General features: G+C 38.9%; 1 protein-coding gene across 1 annotated transcript in view; it reads left to right on the forward strand.

Annotated features, from left to right (window-relative positions):
- The window catches only part of OAT (ornithine aminotransferase), a 35,099-nt gene extending 12,652 nt beyond the window's left edge, over window positions 1-22,447 (forward strand). Inside the window, exons 2-10 of the mRNA XM_075935304.1 lie at window positions 870-1,096; window positions 4,285-4,509; window positions 4,624-4,719; window positions 11,652-11,779; window positions 14,309-14,431; window positions 16,904-17,032; window positions 18,471-18,584; window positions 19,481-19,625; window positions 21,448-22,447. Coding sequence (XP_075791419.1) covers window positions 898-1,096; window positions 4,285-4,509; window positions 4,624-4,719; window positions 11,652-11,779; window positions 14,309-14,431; window positions 16,904-17,032; window positions 18,471-18,584; window positions 19,481-19,625; window positions 21,448-21,608 — 1,320 coding nt within the window. The 5' untranslated portion in view covers window positions 870-897 and the 3' untranslated portion in view covers window positions 21,609-22,447. The remainder of the gene's footprint in view (window positions 1-869; window positions 1,097-4,284; window positions 4,510-4,623; window positions 4,720-11,651; window positions 11,780-14,308; window positions 14,432-16,903; window positions 17,033-18,470; window positions 18,585-19,480; window positions 19,626-21,447) is intronic.
- Window positions 22,448-23,341: the final 894 nt, after the last annotated feature.

A 23,341-nucleotide genomic window follows, 5' to 3' on the forward strand; every position in this document is an offset into this window, starting at 1 on the left:
TTGTCAGCTCTGAAGTTTTATATTGTTTTGTTTTTGAGTGCAGTTATGTAACAAAAATGTACTTTTGTTATACATTCATGGTAAAGTGTTTGCACTACAGTACTAGTATGAGGTGAGTTGAAAAATACTGTCTTTTTATTATTTTTACAGTACAATATTTGTAATAAAAAATAAAAATGTAAAGTGTATAGCATCCACTTTACCTTTTATGTTGTACTGGATATAAATATAAATATATTTGAAAATGTAGAAAAACATCCAAAATATTTAATACATTTCAATTTATATTTAATAGTGCGATTAATCATGATCAATTTGAGGTAATTGCATGTGTTTACAGTGATTAATCGACAGCCCTAATATATTTTCTATTGTTATCTTATTAAATGCTATTATTAATACAATATAATGAAAATATTGGTGTAGTTGAAATTATGCTGATTGTTTTGTTTTCCATGTTCATGAAAAAGCAATAATTCGTAATTTCTCTGAAGCTGCTGCAGAATTTCAAGTCAACTGCTTTGGAATGGCACAGAAACCAAGGTCCCAGTCCCACAGTTAGGGCCAGGGTGGTGCAGAGTACACTGAAAGGGGGTACTTGAAGCTTTTGTGCATAGGCAAAGATTTAATCATAGACATTAACTTTCTATTAAGGCTGCTGAGCTATAGTAAATGAAAGCAGAAAACCTGTTTTATCTAGTATTTGATGTGAGTATTGCATTCCTTGATACCTAGTATAAACTTTCTTAGTTGAATTGCAAAAGCATTGTAAATACTATAATCCCAGAGTAATAGGCACATAAATTCCTACAATGATTTCCTGCATATGTAGAGTATGTTGGCTCTGAATGTTAATTTTCTCTTTTCAGATCTCTAACAAAATACCTGAAATCAAGAATGTTTTCCAAACTAGCCCACACACAGGCCATTGCTGTTCTGCGTCGTGGTGCTCATGCTTCAGTGAGTGCTTCTACATCTGTTGCAACTAAAAAAAAAATCCAGGGACCTCTGTCATCTGAGTATATATTTGAACGTGAAGCTAAATATGGTGCACACAACTATCATCCCCTACCTGTTGCTTTAGAAAAAGGAAAAGGTACTGTATCTTGATTTGCCTTTTATGCTACATAAGAAAGTGTGATGTTTCAAAACTTATTAGGGAATGTTCAGGATTTTAAAAACTTGTTGAAGGTTGGAGTATAATTTGTTTGCATCCAGTATAGCTAATGAAAGCTACGATTTGTCTGTACAAACACTTACTTGTCTATACAAATGCTTAGTTTGCAGCAAGTGTAAATCTACCCAGCACTAGACTGCCATGCACTAGTTGAACATGTGTTTCCTGCTACTGCCCCTTAAAATTGGGGTAGATTGTATCATTCTATGGAACTTAGAGTATGTCTAGACTACAGCCTTTTGTCGACAGAAGTTTTGTCGACAGATACTGTCGACAAAGCGTCTGTCGACAAAGAGCATATAGACTACAGCCAGTTCTGTTGACAAAGCAAGCCACTTTGTCGACATGACAATGTAGACGCAAAGAACAGTGTAGATGCAATAACGCCTTCTGTTGACAGAACTCTGTCAACAAAAGGCGTTATTCCTCATAGAATGAGGTTTACAGCCGTCGACAAAACTGCTGAGTTCTGTCGATGTTATGTCGACAGAACTCAGCAGCAGTGTAGACGCAGGTATAGTTTTGTCCACAAAAGTCCACTTTTGTCGACAAAACCCTGTAGTCTAGACACACCCTTAGTGTGTAGCAGCAGAGTCCGCATGGGCAGTTAGTGCACAATGCAGAGTAGATTTACACCCCAGCTTGCCACAAACTAAGGCTGTGTCTAGACTGGCAAGTTTTTCTGCAAAATCATCTGCTTTTGCGGAAAAACTTGCCAGCTGTCTACACTGGCCGCTTGAATTTCCAGAAAAGCACTGACGATCTCATGTAAAATCATCAGTGCTTTTCCGGAAAAACTATGTTGCTCCCGTTCGGGCAAAAGTCTTTTTCTGAAAGACTTTTGCGCAAAAGGGCCAGTGTAGACAGCATAGTACTGTTTTCCGCAAAAAAGCCCTGATCGTGAAAAAGGCGATCGGGGCTTTTTTGCGGAAAACCGCGTCTAGATTGGCCACAAACGCTTTTCCGCAAAAAGTGCTTTTGCGGAAAAGCATCCTGCCAATCTAGACGTGCTTTTCCGAAAATGCTTTTAACGGAAAACTTTTCCGTTAAAAGCATTTTCGGAAAATCATGCCAGTGTAGACGTAGCCTAAGTGTTTATGTAGACAGTCCCTCTGCTGCTAACATAAGCGATTGTGCAACTAATGACTTATAATAAAACAGATTGATTTGATTCAATCTGAGGATCTAAATCAGGGGTGGAGAATCTTTTTTGGGTTGGGGGCCATTGATGCATAGAAAAATTAGGCAGGTACTACACACAAGTGAGAAACAAATAAACAAGTCACCCCTCACCAATATGGGCTCCCCAATGCAACGGGAAGCTCCATGCCAGAGCCAGGCAAGCCGGGGGATGCATCCGGCCCCTGGGCCTTAGGTTCCACACCCTTGATCTAAACCTTTATTGATCAGTAGTTACATATGTGATCTGTTATTTCAGTCTCCATTATAATTGCTTAAAATCTAGACTGAATCTTGCTGTGAAGTCCAAACCAGCTGCAGTGGCAGTTGATTTGGCACTGCCTAGCTGGTATTTAGGATGGGATTTTTTTTTTACTGATTTAGGAGAAAAGTCCCAGTGACTGTGAGGTTTGTGTGCCATTCACTTAGATACTTTTGAAAATCACATCTTTCAGTCTTTTATTTTTTTTAAAAAACCCTTGCTTAGAATTTCACATCCTTAACTGAGATAGAATGTGACTTATTTGAATGACTCATTTATTAAGTAAAGAGTTTCTTTAGCTGAAGGTGAAAACTCGTTTCCTTATAGCTGTTTCCTGAACCTTAAATGTTTTTTCTACTCCTTTTGTCTAACAGATATGTGCAATGGTGTATTTTCTAGCTCTTGCTCATGATTTCTAATTATTAAGGGGCTAAGATTTCAAACTATGTAACAGATTTGTAGTATTTTAGGTTAGTTCCAGCTAATCACAGATTATCATAACTGTCTTTTTTGTCAATACATGTATACAAGTCTCTTTTTGTCTTCCCATGAACGCTTTGAGTATATAGCATTGTAACAACATGTGGTACTGAATAAGGAAACTAGACAAACTAACTACTATAAATAGTCATTGTATTTAAACACTATAGTGAAATAGAATAGCTCTTGTCAGCTCACTTGTAATTTAAAAATAACAAAAAAATCAATAACCTCTTTATACATACTCATGGTTGATCAAATTGATCACTCAGCTGTTCTTTATTATTCCCATAATTTCTAAAAGGGTTTGAAATGATTCTGTGTCAAATATATGTATGGAGAAGCAACAGAATCAATTTGTGTTTGAAAGTGGATGTTTTTAATTGGGTTGTGGCATGTGGAGGAGCAAAAAACTGCTAGGAAGATGTTGCATGGACATTTTTCTTCACCTTTAAGAAACAGAATTTACAGCAGCCTTAAGTTATCTTCAGTTATCATATTGATATACAGAGTCTCAATTTAATAATAAACATGATGAAGTATGTTAGATCTATATGATGATGTTTATATACTGGTACCATTTGTGAAGTCAACTGTACTGTTATTGTTTTAAAGTTGTTCAACTCTTTAATCTTGTTTCAAGGTCTTCCTATATTGATTTCTCTGGTTCATAGGTTCAAAAGTGTTATTTGTGCACTGTATTAAGCTGTTATTCTGCTAAGATGATGGGGTGATCAGTTTGCTTACCCATGCCAAACACATTTTGCTAATTTACATGAAAGCTGTCAGCTCTGGTTCTAAGCAAGTAAATTGCAGAAGCCCATTATTCTTACTCTTAACTCCTCTCCCAAGGTTGATCCTCCCTGTCTTTCCAGGACTCCAACAAGGGGGAATGTGGGATATGAGCAGAAATGAGTACTCATGTGATCCTATCTAACTTCACAGAGCAACAGCTCTATTATGGAACTCTATTCTGCACTTGAGAATTGCTTGGGGTACTGGTGATGTGCTGCAATATTTTGCCACCCATTCTGTGGCTAGATGTACCATGCATTTGTGTTTTAAGGAATTGCCAGCATACCATACATACTAGACTCCAGGTCATTTTGTTTTATAGTGGTAGCTTGTATTATTATTGTTTACCTATGGCCTTGTTTTTCTCATGTTCTAATCTAAATTTTTCTAGGTATTTATGTGTGGGATGTAGAAGGCAGAAAATATTTTGATTTCTTGAGTGCTTACAGTGCTGTGAATCAAGGCCACTGTCACCCAAAGGTTGTAGAAGCTCTGAAATCTCAAGCTGAGAAATTGGCCCTTACCTCTAGGGCATTCTACAATGATGTACTTGGGGAGTATGAAGAGTATATCACTAAAATGTTTAACTACAGCAAAGTTCTTCCAATGAACACAGGTAAAGTATTTACTTCCATCTCTGTTTTGCCCATATGTATGAGACTTGTTCTTATAAAGGACCAGAAATTACAAGTGGCCAAATTGCACATATGTGACTCTTTCTTTATTTTAGGCGTGGAAGCAGGAGAAACTGCCTGTAAACTGGCTCGCAAATGGGCATATACCGTGAAAGGAATTCCAAAATACAAAGCAAAGATTATTTTTGCAGGTATGTGAAGTTAACATCACAAGAGCTTATTCTCTGGGAGAGAAGATTCCTCGTCATAATAGTACCGCAAGTGTAGGCTAAAACACTATATTCTTCTAGGGTATGATCATTATATCACAGTATCTTTTAAATCCCAATCTCTTCCTTTCATGAATTTGGTTTTAATACTGGCGTTCATTCCTGAATGTCCCTGGCAGTTCAGTGCCTCTGTGTCCCCGAAGGAGGGTTTTAATAAATCCACTGAAGCTTATATATTGGACAGTACCCTTCAGGGATCTTGTTTATTCATCCCCAAAGGCAGAACATTTCTCAGCATCTCTACCTGGAGGGAAGAGGGGCTAAATCAACTGTAGACTGTCTACCCCAGTTATGTTCAAGGGCCCATATCTGCAAGGACTCCATTACCCAAATCCTCTTCTAGAGTCAAGGGCTCCTTGGTACTAGCTGGGAAGGGTTCCCCTTCTTTTGGTCAGGGTTTTCCACAGCAACTGAACCTCAAGGACAGCATATACAGGCAGTCCCCGAGTTACGCGGATCTGACTTACGTCGGATCCGCACTTATGAACGGGGCTTTCTCGCCCCGGAGCTCGCAGGCAGCGGGACCGCCCAGAGCGCAGCGGTCCCGTCACCTCGACCTCTGGGGCGAGAAAAGCTGCTCCGGGTGCCCCTGGTCTCCTGGGGACCATCTCCAGCAGACCAGGGACACCTGGAGCAAAGCCGGGGAGGCAGAGGGGTCCCGCGCCTCTGAGGCTTTGCTCTGGCAAAGCCTCAGAGGCGCGGGACTCCGCCGCCGCTGCGGCTTTGCTCCCGGTGTCCCTGGTCTGCTGGAGACGGTTCCCTGCAGACCAGGGACACCCGGAGCAAAGCCGGGGAGGCGGAGGGGTTAGGGTTAGGGCAGCTAGTGCGCCCCTTTCCCCCCCCCCCCCCCAGCAGACCAGGCTTTTGTTGCGGACCCTGGGGTAGAGCAGCTGGGGTGCTGCCGGGTTGGTCCTGCAGGGACATACCTGGCAGCCCAGCTGTTCTGTCCCAGGCTCGAGATTCAGCCGCTGTTGAAACTGATCAGTGGCTGATTCCAGGAAGCTGGGGGCGGAGCAATTCTGCCTCCAGCTTCCTGTAGTCAGCCCCTGGTCAGTTTCAGCAGCAGCGGCTGAATCTGAAGCCAGTTCCGACTTACATACAAATTCAACTTAAGAACAAACCTATAGTCCCTATCTTGTACGTAACCCGGGGACTGCCTGTAATTCCTTTAATCTAGGGCTTCTGTTGTTGCATGTTGAAATGGTTCAAGGGAGCCAGCTTTCTCTGAGAGCTAGTCCTTCCCTTCTGGAAACTCTTCCATCCTGTAGCATTATCCCTTTGCTAATGAGCCCCCTCAACCTCTTTTCTCCCAGAAGCATTCTCTATAGGAGCTTTCTTTTCCAGCACTCTGGGAACTGTTCCTGTCCTAGCAGCCCCTGTTCTCCTAGCTCCCTGCATTGGGTGTAGATTTCTTTTTATCATGCCAAGGTGCTTCCCTCCTAATTAACAGCCTCTCAGTGAGTTAATTAGTCACAAGTGAACCTGATTTGCCTCATTTCCCCCTTATGGTGCCTGTCAGAGGGCCAGCTACCTTCTGAAATGGGTTCAGTGTAGAGTGTTGTGGAATAGATTAAGCTTTAATATCTGCAAATGTCTCAGATACCAACTGATTATCAGGCTTTTTTTTAAAAAACATTTTATAGAGATAACATGTTCATAGAAATACTTTTTAAAAGCAGGGATTGAAAATTAATTTTTCCTTGCCTTCTATTCAGAGGTCAGGATAATGTTTTCTTGGCAAAAGTTGATACTGCCTGTATCAACAAAACAGTGAATATAATTCCCCGTTTTGTCATTAGGTACTTTTGACGCGATGTCATCTATTGCAGGGGCAAAAGAACTATGAACTCAGGTCCTGGAAGGTAGAGAGTCTTCCATTTTCCTTTCCGTATTATTGAAGATACATACACTGATTAATTATCACTGATAACATACTCCCTTCTTTGTATCTTTCTTTTTTCTTTATTTTCTCTTCAGCATCTGAGGAAGTGAGTTGTAACTCATGAAGGCTTATGTTCTAGTACCCCAGTATATTTGTTAGTCTTTATAGTACCAGTGGACTTCTTATTGTTTTCGCTGAAACATACTAACATGGTACTCTCTCTCACTAACACCTTACTTTTCTAAAATCAGCTGCATGGTTAGCAGTAGTTTTCACTGGGAGGCTGTCAGCCTCTTATGAGGCTACGTCACTGCCTTGGACATCATTGCAGATATGTTAATGTGAAAACCATATTTGCTGCTTACCCTTTCCAAAGTCTCTCTGTCATCTTCATGCAGCTGCCAGCAAATTAGAGGTTTCTCAAATGGCCGCTAAACACAGACTTCTGAATGGCAGCCTAATCATCTTAGCAGTTCCCACTTCTATGTAAGGCTTTCATACCTGATGTGGTAGGAGTTGCTATTTCTATGATAAATCTGCATTGTAGCCTTAATCATGTAGTGGCTATTATAGGAACCTTGAGTTAATATTGGGAGCTTGAATTTCCTGATGTTACCTTCTATTGCATAATGTATTCTATAAGCATAACAGAGACAAGTTACTTGTAATTCAGAAAAGTGCATACATAACTTAAAAATACTCATTTCTATATAGCTACAATGACTTAACTTTGGCTCCCTTTGGTCACGGAACACTGTTTTAAAACTGTTAAAATGTTAGGCAGTGATTTTGTTATATATTTATCTTTTAGTTTTTAAAACTGATTTATACTACTGCAGTTTTCAAGACTACTTCTGGCATTTGATGCATGTAGTGATTAAATCATAAACGCTTAAATCATTAATAGAGATGGGTGAAATATTTTGCACAACTTTTTTGGGGTGAAAAGTGTGGATTCAGTAGCAAACATTTTGCAGAGTTATATATATTTCATCAAGTTGTTTAGTCAAAAAACCTTTAAAAAGCCAGGAAAAATAAAAGCAATTTCTAAACTACTTTTCATTTCAGAATTTCCTTTAATGTTGTTTATCCTTCCCTCCCCCTATCCCCACCAAAAAAAACCCCAGCGTGACAAATTCTTGGAATCTAAAGAAAACATTTTATTTCGGTTGAAGGAAACGTTTTATTTGACCCAAAACAAACATTTTTTTTATTTTTTCAGAATTGCCAGTGAACCGAAAAATCTGTTATTCGCCCAGCTCTAATCAGTAGTTATGCTTTTATAGCCTAATTGAATGCAAGTAAGTTTTATTAATGCTGTTTCAAGTCTGGAGTTGAGTAATACATTGTCCTCTGAAGAGACAGTCAGATGTGCATATACCAGAGGGCATGGAAATTGTAAACAATTTATTAAAATATATTTTTAATTTGCAGTATTTAAATTGGGGATGGGGAACCAACAATTTTTGGATTGGGATCCACTGACCCACAGTAAATCAGTTGGGGGCCGCAAACAAGTGAGAGCAAACATACAAACAAAAAAACTCCTCACACTGATATGGCCTCTAAGAAGGAGAAAGACACTCCTTACATTCCCTTCCCACACCAGAGCCTGGGGGGGAAGGGGCAACCTAGTAGATTTTGTGTGCTCCAGTCTTGTGGTGGGGCAGCGGGAGGGCCGGAGCATCAGATTCGGCTTCCCAATGTTTGGGGGCCAGATCCAGGCAAGCTGGGGTCCACATCTGGCCCATGGACCTGAGGTTCCTCACTCTTGACTTAAATAATGCTGTTTAACAAATATTTTCCCATTATGATGGAAATATTCTACAGTTCTCCATGGCCATAATAACTCGGTATCTGTAAATTATCAAAAATAATCTCTCTCTTTGGAGAGGTATGTTTTGAGGAGGGATTGTAGAGCCAATCTGCAGCTAGCTAGGGCCAATCCTGTTGTGGGTTTTGAACATCAGAGCAGAGAACTTAAGGTGGATTTTTGTGCTGGATAAGGGAGCTGAGAGCAGAGCATTAGGATGATATGATGAGTAGGAAAACTGTGGCATGTTGTACCAGTTTAAATTTGTTTTATTGTGTGATGTTTTGATCCTAGATGAGTAAGTTTGTAGTAACCAAGCTTACAAAGATCATGTATGTATGGCTCACTATAGTGACATGGCTGCTCTAAGAGCCCAGAGGTACTATTGGGTTTTCAGCAGTCAAGTGTTGTTGCAGCATAGGGGTGATTCTGTCTGTGCTCCTTGTGCAGGGGACCAGAAGAGAGGCTGGCTTTATGAGCACTACAGCATCTGGGGATTTCCCTCATGGTCCTCAGCTGATTAGATTCACTGATTTTTATGGCCCCTTTGCACCCTTTAAGAGTGCACTGTTTTTTAAACTGTTTTTTTTAATACTATTTAAAACATCAGGAAAGAAACCTTGATGTAAATAATCTATTTTAATCTTGTTTCATATTTCATAAAGAAAAGTTCATTCTCATTTGTTGGTATGACTGTTAAAAATATGTTGAAACCAGTTATACTCTTCACACTGCGTTTGGTACAGGTTGGACCTTCCTGGTCCAGCATTGTCAGGACCTGACTGGTCCTGGATGAGGGATTTTGCTGGACCAGGGGAGATAATTTTTGGACCCCTGCCACTGGTCCCCCTGGCCTGGCTGCTGGCCTCCCAGCCATCTCACCACCTCCTGCTAGCCCCGCTGCCCTGCTGACCCACTGGGCAGCCATTGCTGCTCTGGCTCTGCTGGGCAGGCCAGTGCTGGGGTTTTATGCAGCCCCGTGTGTTGAGGGTTCCTGGGCAGCCATGCACATCACGCTTGGGCTCCATGAGCAACTGCACACATGCCAGGGTTCCCAGCATTGGATCTCCCATCCCCTCTGGGCAGCCCCACTGCCATGCACTGGACGGCCCCGCCGTCAGCTCCCTGCAGGCAGCCCACTGCCCTGCCGGTCTCGCAGGGATCCTTAATATTAGTCCTCCACTGGGACTCTTGTCTTGCAACATACATGCTGGACCATGGATGTTTCCAGACTAGAGAATCCTGATTAAGAGAGTTTTAGCCTGTACTACTTTTTTCTAATTAGAAGGATACATTATATTTGTACACTTATTTAAGCAATTATACACCTTAACATTTATTCAGATTATTAATTTTACAAGCACGATTACATTAGAAAATGGTGAATGAAGCGCTTTTTATTTTAAGTGACTTTCTTTCAATCTGCATTGGATGGAAATCAGAATGCAACTAATATTTAACATCAGCATTTTGAAATGGTGTTTTATTAGTTAAATAAAACTATACCTGTGCTGGGTACATAAAAAAATAGGTTTATTAAAACATTTTAATACTGTTTTAGTAAACTAAAGAGCACTATCCATAGTGCTTTGTATTCGTGCCCATCAGTGTGAACGAAGCTATTTGCATATATATTTGCATGCAAATGCAACCACACTTAAATTGCGGCCCTCGGCATGTGCTGTGAGTCATTGCAGCCCTCGAGGCTTCAAAAGTTGAGTAGTCCTGGTCTAGGGTGACCCAAAACAAGTTAGATGTCTAACTCTCAGTAAATTAATGGGAATTAGGTTTCTCACTTGCTTTGGTGCTTTTTGAAAATCCCGCAAGGTTAGGCAATGAAGTGCATAATTACCTTTGTACATCTTGCACCATGTCCTTCAAGTTCTTAGAATTAGTAGATCTTGTCCACTCCTACCTGATTTTTGATTTATAGATTAGAAGAGGAAAACAAGTTTTCTTGCTCTTTTCAAATCCTAATTGATTTCTTTACTTTGAATGAACTAGCATGGACGAAGAAAATATTCTGTCTGGCCTGCTTGGCTAAATTGAAACCACAAGTAATTATGGCAAAAACTGTTCCGTACATCAGAAAATGTAAAGTGTTTATGTTGAGGGGAAAATTGTAAAAGCCAGCCTTTCCTTCTTTGTAGAGACTGACTGATAATATGTTTTAAAGCAATATGTGGCACTTATAAAACTTAGGTTAACTGTAAAAGTTAAACGATGTTCTCCTCCCAATATTTTATGTGTAATTTAAAAAACAGCATCCTCTTTAACTCATTAACATTTGAGGACTCAATTTATTCAGCATACCTAAGAAGTGAAATGGATAGTTTCTAGTAAGTTTAGGCCTTACCATAGATTGCCATGATTTAAATGGATTTATTTTTAGAAGAAAAATACAAAAATCTGATTTTTATAAAAATGGATTATTATTTACTTGATCTTTCCTGCCACAACAAGACTGTAGACTGAAGAACTTGACCTTATAACTTCATTCTTTACCTGTGTTGCTGAACACCTTTAAATATTAACATTTATTTTAAAAAATCTGACACTTGACTAATTAATTTGTCCTGTGTTCCTCTTAATGTGGGCAGAGACTGTACTAGTATTTCACTTCTGTTTATTGTCAGTGTGGTCTGTTTAACTCCGGTCTCTTACCATGCTTCCATGTTAAAGGCTACCATCCACTTAAAATATTCAGAAGGACAACCAGTTTATATTTGCTAGTTATTTGTAATAGCTCAGATTATTAACCATCTTTTAACCTTTTCCAGATTTTGTTTACTTGCCAGTACTTGTGTTATGGCACAATTTTCTCCTGAATAATCTGTTTCCTTATGTGATTTTGGTGGGTGATGTGGCCTGGGTTTTTTTGTTTGTTTTCTTGTGCCTCATATAGCAATGGGGAGAAAAATAGGCTTTGTGTTTTAACGCATAAATTAGCAGAGTGACTCAGCTGATAAATAACTCATTTAAAAATAAAAATCAAACAGCTTACATTCTGGTTGCTGTCTGATCACCAATGCTGACGGATGTACTTTACACAATTCTAATAATTTCATAGTTGAAAATTTAATAGTTCTGTCAGCTAAGTGCTACAGTTGAATGCCTTTTTAAGTGTTCAATATCTGTTTTCCCTCCCCTTCTTTCTAGCTGGAAACTTCTGGGGTAGAACAATGGCTGCAGTCTCTAGCTCTACAGATCCAACTAGTTATGATGGGTTTGGACCATTTATGCCAGGCTTTGAAGTAATTCCATACAACGATCTTCCAGCTCTTGAGGTATTTCACAATATTTTCCTCTGTTTTCTTAATTTCTCCTTGTAGGTACAGTAAATTAATTAATGCAAATTAAATTAATGCAAAGAAAGTGAACATGGCTTATTATTGGAAAAAATGTTTGACTGCAAAATATAGTTCTCTGTACAGGCAGTCCCCGGTTACGTACAAGATAGGGACTGTAGGTTTGTCCTTAACAAACCAGCAGCGCCCCAGCTGCTCTACCACAGACGTCCCGAGAAAAGCCTAGTCTGCTGGGGGGGGGGGGGGGGGAGGGTGCACTAGCTGCCCCCCCCCCCCAGTAGACCAGGGAGACACGAGCGGCGGGACCGAGACGTGCCGCGGTCCCCCCGCCCGGGTCCTCTGCGGCTTTGCTCCGCGTCTCCCTGGTCTGCTGGGGGGATCCCCCCCAGCAGACCAGGGAGACGCGGAGCAGCTTTTCTCGCCCCGGAGGACGCAGGCGGCGGGACCGCGGCGCGTCTGGGTGGTCCTGCCGCCCGCGTCCTCCGGTGCGAGAAAAGTCCCGTTCGTAAGTACGGATCCGACATAAGTCAGATCCGCGTAACCCAGGGATTGCCTGTACTTGTTAGAGTTTTTTTGCAAGTTTTTATTTTAGAACCCAATGGGATAATTCTGCTACCTGCAATAGCCAATGTCCCCTAAAACTATTCTGGGCTGGTTCTTTACTTCACTGAAGTGCCAGTACCACTTCTTGCAACAGCCTCGGTTTTCTTGGGAGGTTTATCATCAAGCTACTGACTGGGCTTGGCTTTGCTTAGCTTGAAAGCTCATGTAACCTCAAAACTTAAACTGTGATTGTTACCCCAAATAAATAAGTGCATTTCAGTGCTAAAAGGGTGTTGGATTAGTAATCTTAGAGACTGAAAGCTTCCACGTTGCCATAGCACAAGTAAAGCTCCGTGGGGGTGCAAACTCTGCCATCTCCCTTTCTCATATACTGAAGCCATGATGATCTCTAGAGACAACACTTACGGGGAGAGAAGTTAGTTTGCTCTCTGTGCCAACAGATATGCTAATGACTTGTAGAGAAGGTGGAGATTGTGTGATAGAGATGTGGGTTTTTTTTAAGAACTGGTTTGAGACTCTACACAATTTATTCTTACAGGAACAAAGGTTTCACCGTATTTTTAGTTGCTTTTGAGGATAAGATTATTCAAAATTGGATCAGGATATCAACCTTCATGGTGGAAGTTTCTGTATTTATTTGCTGTCAGTCAACTTCATTCAGGCTTTCAAGGTTCTTTGAGCTGTGGCCTGTGACTTAAATCCATACCTATGTGCCTGATAATAAACATACATTGGTTGTCTTATTAATGGGAGACTCCGATCAATCAGGGCTGGTCCTAACCAATTGGTGGCCCTGGGCGACAGTCCGACTTGCCTATAGGGTTGCCAGATAGTTTAAAAAAAAATACCAGACAAAATTTTGTCAAGCAGAAAAAAATGGGGTAGGGTGGGGGTTGAGGAGTAACCAGGGAAACCTGGGTGGAGGATTCGGGAGTTTGGTCCGAAATGCGGCCCGCCCCTACGACTGGCTCTGTCGGTGGCCCCTAAGACTGTCTCTGATTATCTCTTTCTGGGTGGCCAATATACCAGCATCTCATATTGGGAATCTTTTAGTTCTTTGCTTAAGAAAATGTCTCCTAAATGTTGACAAATCTAGCCAGTTTTAACCTTGTCTCTACTCTTTTGGGGGGAAACTTACTGGGAAAGCTGTAGCAAAACCTGTCTCCGAATGCTTAGTCTCTGAGGGTACATCTACACAGCCATGTTATTTCAGAATAACTGACACTATTTTGAAATAACAAAGTGCACGTCTACACAGCAAGCCATTATTTCAAAATAATTTTGAATGGTGGACTTCTTACTTTGACTTCTGTAACCCTCATTTCATAAGGAGTAAGGGAAGAGAAGTATTTTTCCTTTAACTCCCTGCTATGTAAACAGCACCAAAAGCTGAATTAAGCTATTTCAACTTTTTTGTGTATCTTACTTCGATTCTTACCCTGTAGTGTAGACGTGCCCTAAATTTCTTTGACTATTAAGGCTTGAATGTGCATTGACATGTCTGCAGACCCTGCTCTGGAATAAGAAAACTGCACTTGCATGGCTCAATTCTTGTAAGGAGATCCGGGGGCTACTCTTGTTCAATTGCTTTTTTTTCTTCAAGAATTCTCACAAGGGGTTAATGAAGTTGATACATTTAATTGATTTGATAAGCCACCTGTCTGAGTGTCCAACTGCTTTTAAGGCTTCTGATGTTTTATGCATGCAAACAGACTAACTTTTCAAGGTATATGGTGATGCATGCTTATGTATTGCAGACTGAAATCTAAAGTGTAGCCTTTCATGTGAATAAGTTAATGTGACCCAACATGCTTATCTAAGGTAGAAATTTGGAGCTAGATTTAAGTTCTGTTACTTAGATGAATCCCTGAATTTCCATTATTAAATCTCTTTATGGAAAGTAAATGGGCTTTTTCCTCCTTTAAATGCATATGTTCTTCATAGCGTGCACTGCAGGATCCAAATATAGCAGCTTTCATGGTTGAACCAATTCAAGGTGAAGCAGGTGTGGTTGTCCCTGATGAAGGTTATCTAACAGGAGTGCGAGAGCTCTGCACAAAACACGATGTGAGTAATCCATTTTAGTTACATACTTGAAAATACATCCTACCAAAGTTGAGTACCTCCAAAATCTTGGCCCATGAGACCCTGGCAAATAATTGATACATTTAAGTAAAAAATGCAGTGGTGAGGCCTTTGTGTATTATTAAACCATTTGTTTTCTTTCAATATAAATAAGGAGACTAACTACAGTGCATTTTTCAGATCCTTCATGACAAGCCATTACAGTATTTTGGGGCAGCAGTAGTAGTTAATATGTAGTTCTTTTGTTTCTCAATGGTACGTTATCTAATTATTAACTTCCTACATTTCACAGTGATGGGAATTACACGTATGGGCTACCTCTAACATGATGTGTCTGGGTGAAATCTAGTGTGTCATGGTATTAACAGTAGTTCAAGATTAAATGGAAGTGTAAAACATTTTAGTTTGTCTTTTCTGTAATTAATTCTGTGCTTAGACAAACATACTTGGAGAATAATAGTAGCTAGCCAGAAGCTGTGTTCAGTCTCTTGGTGCCACAGACAAACCTCCTAATTCTCTATGCAGTGGACAGGTTTCAAATAATGCAGCTGACAAGTACACTGGCACTAGTGCAAGCTACTCATGACTATAAATGTAATAGAATAGGCTAATCACTGGTGTAAGTAGATGCACTCTCAAATTAGTGGAGTTCTCTCTTTATCCCGTCAGTGAGACAACTGCTGCCATTGTAAAATCCTGCCTTCCAGACAAGATTATTTGTAATCAGGATGCTCATGAAATTCTGGTTTCCTCCAGAGGAGTGTAGTTAAAAAAAATAGTGCTTAGTTAGTACTATGTTAGGCCCCTGTAAAGCACTTAATTAATATTATATTTCACATGCCTCTGTTAGTGTCTTCTCTCTGACAGTGGTTATTTTGTTACCCCTATTCAGCTATTTTGTACTGAAATCCAGACAGTGCAGCTTCTTCAGAATGGAGTATCTGCTTCATAATCTCTCTATTTTAAAGCAAGAACAAATATAATGCCAGTAATTAGACTTTCATACACAGTATACAATTATTTCCTCCAGACAGTGCTTCTCTCTTCTTAGGCTGTCATCTTCTTCCCCTTCCTAAGGAGCATATGTTCCCTTCATATTCACCAAAGAACTTATTTTCAAACAAGACATTACATAGAATACTACCCTCTTCCTCCCCCATGCCTGGGCCACTTCTTTTAAGCAACTTACTTCTTTTCACTTATTACTACTTTCATAGAATCATAGAATCATAGAATAATAGGACTGGAAGGGACCTCGAGAGGTCATCGAGTCCAGCCCCCCGCCCTCAAGGCAGGATCAAGCTCCGTCTACACCATCCCTGACAGATGTCTATCTAACCTGTTCTTAAATATCTCCAGAGAGGGAGATTCCACCACCTCCCTTGGCAATTTATTCCAATATTTGACCACCCTGACAGTTAGGAATTTTTTCCTAATGTCCAATCTAAACCTCCCCTGCTGCACTTTAAGCCCATTACTCCTTGTCCTGTCCTCAGAAACCAAGAGGAACAAATTTTCGCCTTCCTCCTTGTGACACCCTTTTAGATATTTGAAAACCGCTATCATGTCCCCCCTTAATCTTCTTTTTTCCAAACTAAACAAGCCCAGTTCATGAAGCCTGGCTTCATAGGTCATGTTCTCTAAACCTTTAATCATTCTTGTCGCTCTTCTCTGTACCCTTTCCAATTTCTCCACAACTTTTATTCAATTGTTGGAGCTGCTTGTTTTTAAAAACTTTTTGTATATGGCATTCTTATTCTCATGATTCAAGCACTGTAGGTGAGCCTTTTTCTAATACTGGAGAAGCAGTAGCATCCTGTTCATGCTGGAACTGTAATTAGTAAAGTTAACTCATTTACTACTGTGCTACTGAAATTATGTCTAAAAATGGGCCTTTGCCATTTGTCAGTGTGACTATAGCTTACTTTATTCTAAGATGCAACCTAAGATTGTAGTGTATTTAGTCTATTTTTTTACAAGACCAATAGACTTAGCTACTGAGGGCTGTAAAAAGTGCTCAGCATTAGTCTGCTTCTGCTTCCATTGTAGTCACTGAATTTATTTCGGTGAGAGTAGAATTAGGCCAATGATGAGGGCTTTTGAAAATATGACCCTTTGTCAAACTTTTTTGTATAGAACTTCAGATGTATGCAATGTTATAATAATGTGGAATGTGCGAAAAATAGAATAGAATTCTTGTCTGTCCCCAAAGAAGTCATAATGTTAAAATGACTATATGATATGCGGAACACTTACTACCATCTACCACTTACTACCATCAGTAGATCATGAAAACAATAGGTTTTCAGGAGTTTGGGGAGGGGAAAAAAGTGGTACTGGAAGGTATTTCATGTATTAAGGAACACTGTGTTTTTTGTTAACTTTCTGAAAGATCAGTATGTCTAAATCTTAATTCAGTATCTGAGTTAACTGTCACTCATTTAATTTTTAAAGGTTCTGTTTATTGCTGATGAAATACAGACTGGCTTAGCTAGAACTGGAAAAATGCTGGCTGTTGACCATGAAAATGTGAGACCTGACTTGGTGCTGCTTGGAAAGGCCCTTTCTGGTGGCTTATATCCTGTAAGTAGCAAAATATTGTTTAAGTTTAAATTAACCATTGATATTGGAGTGACTGTAATGTGACACATTGAATGTAAAATTGGTCTGATGTGTGAGATTCTTGGGAAGGGCGATGTACAAATAGGAATAACAACTTCCAGAATTATGAGGCACTTTCAACCACATACCCTTAGTAAGTTGCTAGAAATACAGGTGAAATTAATGAAATAAACAAATTTGTTAGTTGCTAGTCTAACTGTTAGTATAATAAGCACTATTGTTATCTCCCAAGTCAATCTCTGAAACTTGTTCTTAGGAGTGTTGACTTCCAAATTAATATAAACGGTCTGAACTATCTTAGGTCTTATGATGATCTAAGGTATTGTGTTCTGGCATTCAAAATACTGCAGTATGTCACTTGTGTCTCACTGAACAATATCCTAACAAGCAGGAACAACTGTAACTATCAAATGTTAAGGGCAGGAGTCCTTGGTATGTCAGAGTACCTACCGATCATTCTATTTCATTGCTGCCCCTGTGCTGAGCTGATGAACATGGAAAGCTGAAGACAATTCTCTCTCACACAATAAAATGGCTTGTGTTAAAGATTGGTTTATGAGTGAGCATTAGTCTTCATCTTGCTTCAGTTGTCTAGAATGCTCATGTGAACTGGCTTAAATGGTTCTAATGTGATGAAATTCCTGAGTACGAAAGCGACAACTAGTAATTGAGCATTATTGTTGACAGGAGCTTTGTGAATGTTATTAATCAAAATACTTAATATTAAAATCCCCCCAGTGCTAAATAATGCAAAAGGCCTCTCATATCTGCTAAGATGTTATACAGAATCTGTGTGTTTAAGTAGGTTATATTTAGACTTAGCTTAGCAGAATTTGATTTTTTTAAAATAATTTCAATGTTTTTAAGTTTTTTCAGTTTTTATCTTTTTATTTTTAAATTTACACAGATGCAGGAAATTATAGGGGGAACAGACAATGGGGGATTAGACAATTATTTTAATGACAGACATTGATTCATAAAATTAAAGTGTTATAACTATTAAAACTCAAATTACCAACATCATGTCAAAATAAACAAGTAAATTTCCTTAAAGCAAACTGAGTTCTTAATCTGAGGTTTTCTTTCTTTACCTATCTGGGTATTTCAAGTATTGCTGAAAATATTGTTTCATCAGTGTGTGTATGCACAGTGAAATTAAAGCTTACTAATATTTACTGATATAAATCTAACCCTTCCAATCTTAGTTATATTGTGCCATGTGACTGCTAAACAGCCTCTTCTGTGCACAGATTTGTGGATGTGAAATCTATACAGGGACGTGGAGGTTTGTTACATACTATGCGTACTGAAAACTACCAATTTCTAGGTACCGAAGATTAAAATTATTTTGATCATTTACATATATGCAAATAACTTGGTGGACATTCCTAATTTTTAGGTATCAGCGGTACTGTGTGATGATGAAATTATGCTGACCATTAAGCCAGGTGAACATGGATCTACATATGGAGGAAATCCATTAGCTTGTCGAGTGGCTATGGCAGCACTTGAGGTATGTAGAGACGTTAAATTTGATAGAGGAGAAAATCGCTTTAGTTTAAATGGTACACTTTAGCAAAAGATGATGTGTATGAACAATAGAGAATAATGATTTTAAAGTTTACTAAATAAATTGAATGTCTAGTAATGCTCTCCATTTAAATTCTAGATTTTGATAATAATGGGAAAATTATGATAGCTTGCAATAATTTGTATATATTGACTGTTGCAAAACACCTGCTGAAATAATTGCTAGAAATTTATCCTCTACTCTCTTAATTTTACTGCTTTAAAATTCTTAAATATTCCAATATAAAAAAATTGAGGATGATTAACATTTTATGTATGAGCTTTGTCTAGTGGAAGATCAAATATTTCAGTGACATTATATGGAATTAAAACAACATACTCTTATGCTATGCCATTTTTGATACAAAAATATTTTTTTCTTATTTTATGATAGACTAACATCCTTCTACATACTATGATTATAGTTGGTTTAATCAGATATCTGTTGTCTCAGTTCAAAACAGATTCTGTTACAATATCATGTCAAGGAATCCATGTTTTAATTATTATTTAATGGAAGTTACCCACAAACTCATGAAACTTTTTCTAAAGTATTGTCTTCGAAGAGTGACCATCTGCTTCTATGTAGTTTAAAAAAATGAAAATAACCAGCAAAAGAAGGCAGAGTTTAGACCTCAAATGTATAATAGTCAGCTTGTATGATCAGCCTCCACCATGACTTTTCTTGTAGACATGTTTTTTTGGTACCCCAACACTAAGTGCTGTACTGGGTGCTATATTTCATGTTTATACATGCCAGTATGGTGTATTGCATATTAGCAGAGAGACTGAAACAACCAAAAAGCCCTTCAATTATCTTCAGCTTCTATTTCTTTTTAGGTGATTGAAGAAGAAGCCTTGAATGAAAATGCAGAAGCCATGGGCAATCTCTTAAGACGTGAACTCATGAAGACTCCATCAGATATTGTAACCTGTGTAAGAGGCAAAGGGTTACTAAATGCTATTGTTATCCGTGAAACTAAAGGTAAGAAAACTAACCAGTTGCAAAGCCTTTGGTGTTTTAACTTGACTTGCAGATACTATGGGAACGGTGGGATGAGTTAATGACAGCACCTTGAATTTCAAAACCTGGCTAACTCATCTTACTCTCTAGAGGAAGTGTGTACACCCAAATGAATGTTTTACAAGACATACTTTTCCTTTCTAGTGTGTGTAAATTCAAGCATAAAAAATTGGTTAGTTCAAGTCACATCTACTGTTGTAAATTCCCACATATGACAGATGCTAACCTATCAAACCAATGCTGGCAACAGACTTCACACATTTTTATCACTGTCAATAAACACCCTCCCCAGACAAAATTGGGTAGAACAGATAGAGATGTCTTTTGCATTGTGCCCAGAATGTCCATCCCAACCATGCGGAGAGGGAATAGCTTCTAGAGTTGAAGATACTCTATTGGCATGCATTGCTGCTGTACCCTCAAATTGTCAGTCCTGGAATAAAGACATAGACTCATAGACTTTAAGGTCAGAAGGGACCATTGTGATCATCTAGTCTGACCCCCTGCACAGTGCAGGCCACAGAATCTCACCCACCCCCTCCTAGAATAATCCTCTCACCTATATCTCAGATATTGAAGCCTTCAAATACTTTGAAGACCCCAAGATGCAGAGAATCCTCCAGCTGTGATCTGTACCCCATGCTACAGAGGAAGGCGAAAAACCTCCAGGGCCTCTTCTAATCTACCCTGGAGGAAAATTCCTTCCTGACCCCAAATATGGCGATCAGCTAAACCCTGAGCATGTGGGCAAGACTCACCAGCCAGACACCCAGAAAGTTCTCTATAGTAACTCCTATCATCCCTCCATTGACCTATTTACCACTTATAACGAATGGTCAATTAGTTACCAGAATCATGTTATCTCATCAAACCATCCCCTTCATAAACCCATCTAGGTTAATCTTGAAACCAGATAGATCTTTTGCCCCCACTACTTCCCTTGGAAGGCCGTTCCAGAACCTCACTCCTCTAATGGTTAGAAACCTTCGTCTAATCTCAAGTCTAAACTTTCTACTAGCTAGCATAAAGCATCACAAATGAGTAGAACAAGATAGTGGGAGGGAAAGAAATGACCACTAAAAAAATCAGTCCCCAGGGATTAACACCTTGAATTGCACTTGAAAGCAGCTTAAAAGACATTGCAGAATACAGAGTAGTTCTGTCATATAGTCTTATTTATTTGTTCTGATGGTTCTGGTCCTGTAGCTTTCTGTGGCAAAGTGCTGCAGAGAAATGCTGTTATCATCTTGTCAGTTTTAAGATATTATGCACTGATTTAGGTATATTGTGTGCACCTTATTTGTAAACTCCACTCAACCTTCCTCCTCTCACATTCTCCACTTGATTTATATTTAGAATTTAGTATCTGGGCACTTAAAAATTACAGAGATTGGGAAGAAGTCAAAGGTTTACTCTCATCAGAGTAAGGTATATGTGTTTTGTGGAGGACAGAACTTTTGGATGCTCTGTTTTATATCTAGCCAATATAGTTCAGAATAAATATAGTTCTGATTTCTGTGTCAAGTTCTCAGCAGCAAATACCAGAAAATCTGTGCTAGAGACGAAATATGGATATGGTACTGTCCCTTATATGCATTGCTAACATTTACCTCAGGAGCAGTTCATAAGTGGGCACTCTGTTTAAGATAAAGAACACTGTATATGTAATCTAATTTCTGACAGACAGCAAAGAGGCTATGGTTTGGTACCACACACTGCAGAAAAACATGGTGACACTTAATATATTGTAGCTATTTTTTTTTTTTTTTTTTTTTAACTTTAGACTATGATGCCTGGAAAGTGTGTCTGCGGCTTCGTGATAATGGACTTCTCGCTAAACCCACGCATGGTGACATCATCAGGCTGGCACCCCCTCTTGTGATCAAGGAGGATGAAATCAGAGAGTGCATTGATATCATTCATAAAACTATTCTGTCTTTCTAAAGCCATCTTGTAACACATCACTTGGGTCAACTAGCCGATGCATTTGAACCATGTGCTATGAACACCCTACCCTCAAAGCAAACAGTATCCACTCCTGTATGTTTTAGAGGACTTGCGCTTCTAAACTTAGTTATGTTTAGGTGTTTAAATTATAATGGATCAGAAGAAGGTAAATCATGACTCTGAATTTTCTAATCTCTTGTGACTATTCGGAAGTGAAGAGGTGAGGCTACATTCAACCAATTACGTACTGTCTGCTTTAAGTTAAACTTCTTGACAAGAGCTTATATGTAGACATCTGTTAAACTGAAGGTCTCAGCCAAAGTTTAATGTGTAACTTACGCACATTTTAATAGTAAACATTACTCTTTTATATAACTGCACGCAGTTTTGTATTTGGCATTTTATCTCACTTGGTGTTGTACATATCAGAGTGAATCTCTTGCTGTGAACACTGATGATTGTCATTTCAAGAAATCTGGCTCCCATCATGAAAGCATCAAGAATGGTAAAATTTTTCTATTCCTTTTTTGCAATTATAAAAAGACCTCTAACCATAAAGGTTTGATAAACTGGATGTTCTGCTGCTAAATATGTCAAGGATTAGCTTATACTTTGTATGTAAAAATCTCTTGATTGTATGACGATCATAGACAGTTTTCAAGAATGTGATCAGTATTGAGATTGAGACACCAATCCGTGTGTACAGATCTTGGTTTGCCATTCTAAAACTGTTATCCTTCTATAATTTGATGTTTATTTACATTAAAATACGTCTTGTATTAAGAAATGTTCATGTTCAGTTAAAACTATCAATGCATTAAAAAAGATTAGCCTAACTTGAACCTTACAAGAGCTTTTATTAGTAGCTATGTCCAAATGATTCATTCATATATTCCATCTGTTTATAGCCACTTGAACAATGGAGGTTTCTGATATACTTTCCTTCAGAACTGGTGCTTCTAAATCCTTCATGCCTTTTGGAAATTGATGGACATACTATTAAACATGCACAAGCGATGATCACTGCTAAGCTTTCATGGTGCTGATTAATAAGTCTCCCTTCTTGGACCTTGTAATACAGTTTCTGGTGAGGTAGGCCAGTGATAGTCAATGCCATGCTCTTCACTCTTTGAAAAATTCCTTTCTCAGTTTGCCCAGGACAGATTTCCTACTATCTGTAGTCAAAAATGTATAAACCAAGACAACTAAGTAGTAACAGAGCATATAAAAATGTTGTACATGGATCTTGCAAAGGCAACATTAAGATTTTGGTTATTTATGGAAGTGATCAGGACTAAAGAACCTTATTCTGGCTCACAATGTACATTATTAAGGATAAAGGGTTAAGATGACTATCAGTCAGCTGTGAATGAGTAAGAATGATGATGAAGTCTTCCTTATAAGGTGAATATATATCTGATAGAAAGATACATAATGGTGATTGTTGGGTTTGGAGATAAGGGACAAAATGCTGGAAGGTGTGGTCAATAGCACTTAGAGATGTCAATAGCACTTAGGGGTGCAGGATTGCCTAGTAATATAAGCAAAGCCATGTATAATCCATGACTGACAGTCCCTTCAAAAAGTAAATCATAGTTCACCTCTTAGTCTGCCCAATAAATGGAGCCATGTGGCACAATGGAGAGTCTAGGAGAAGCAGGACCTAACGTTCCTATAAATCAATGTTTTATAGTGAGTTGTGTGTCAGTCAGATGTTATTTTATGAAAAC

The sequence above is a fragment of the Pelodiscus sinensis genome, chromosome 8, assembly GCF_049634645.1.
Source record: "Pelodiscus sinensis isolate JC-2024 chromosome 8, ASM4963464v1, whole genome shotgun sequence".
NCBI classification, from domain to species: Eukaryota; Metazoa; Chordata; order Testudines; family Trionychidae; genus Pelodiscus; species Pelodiscus sinensis.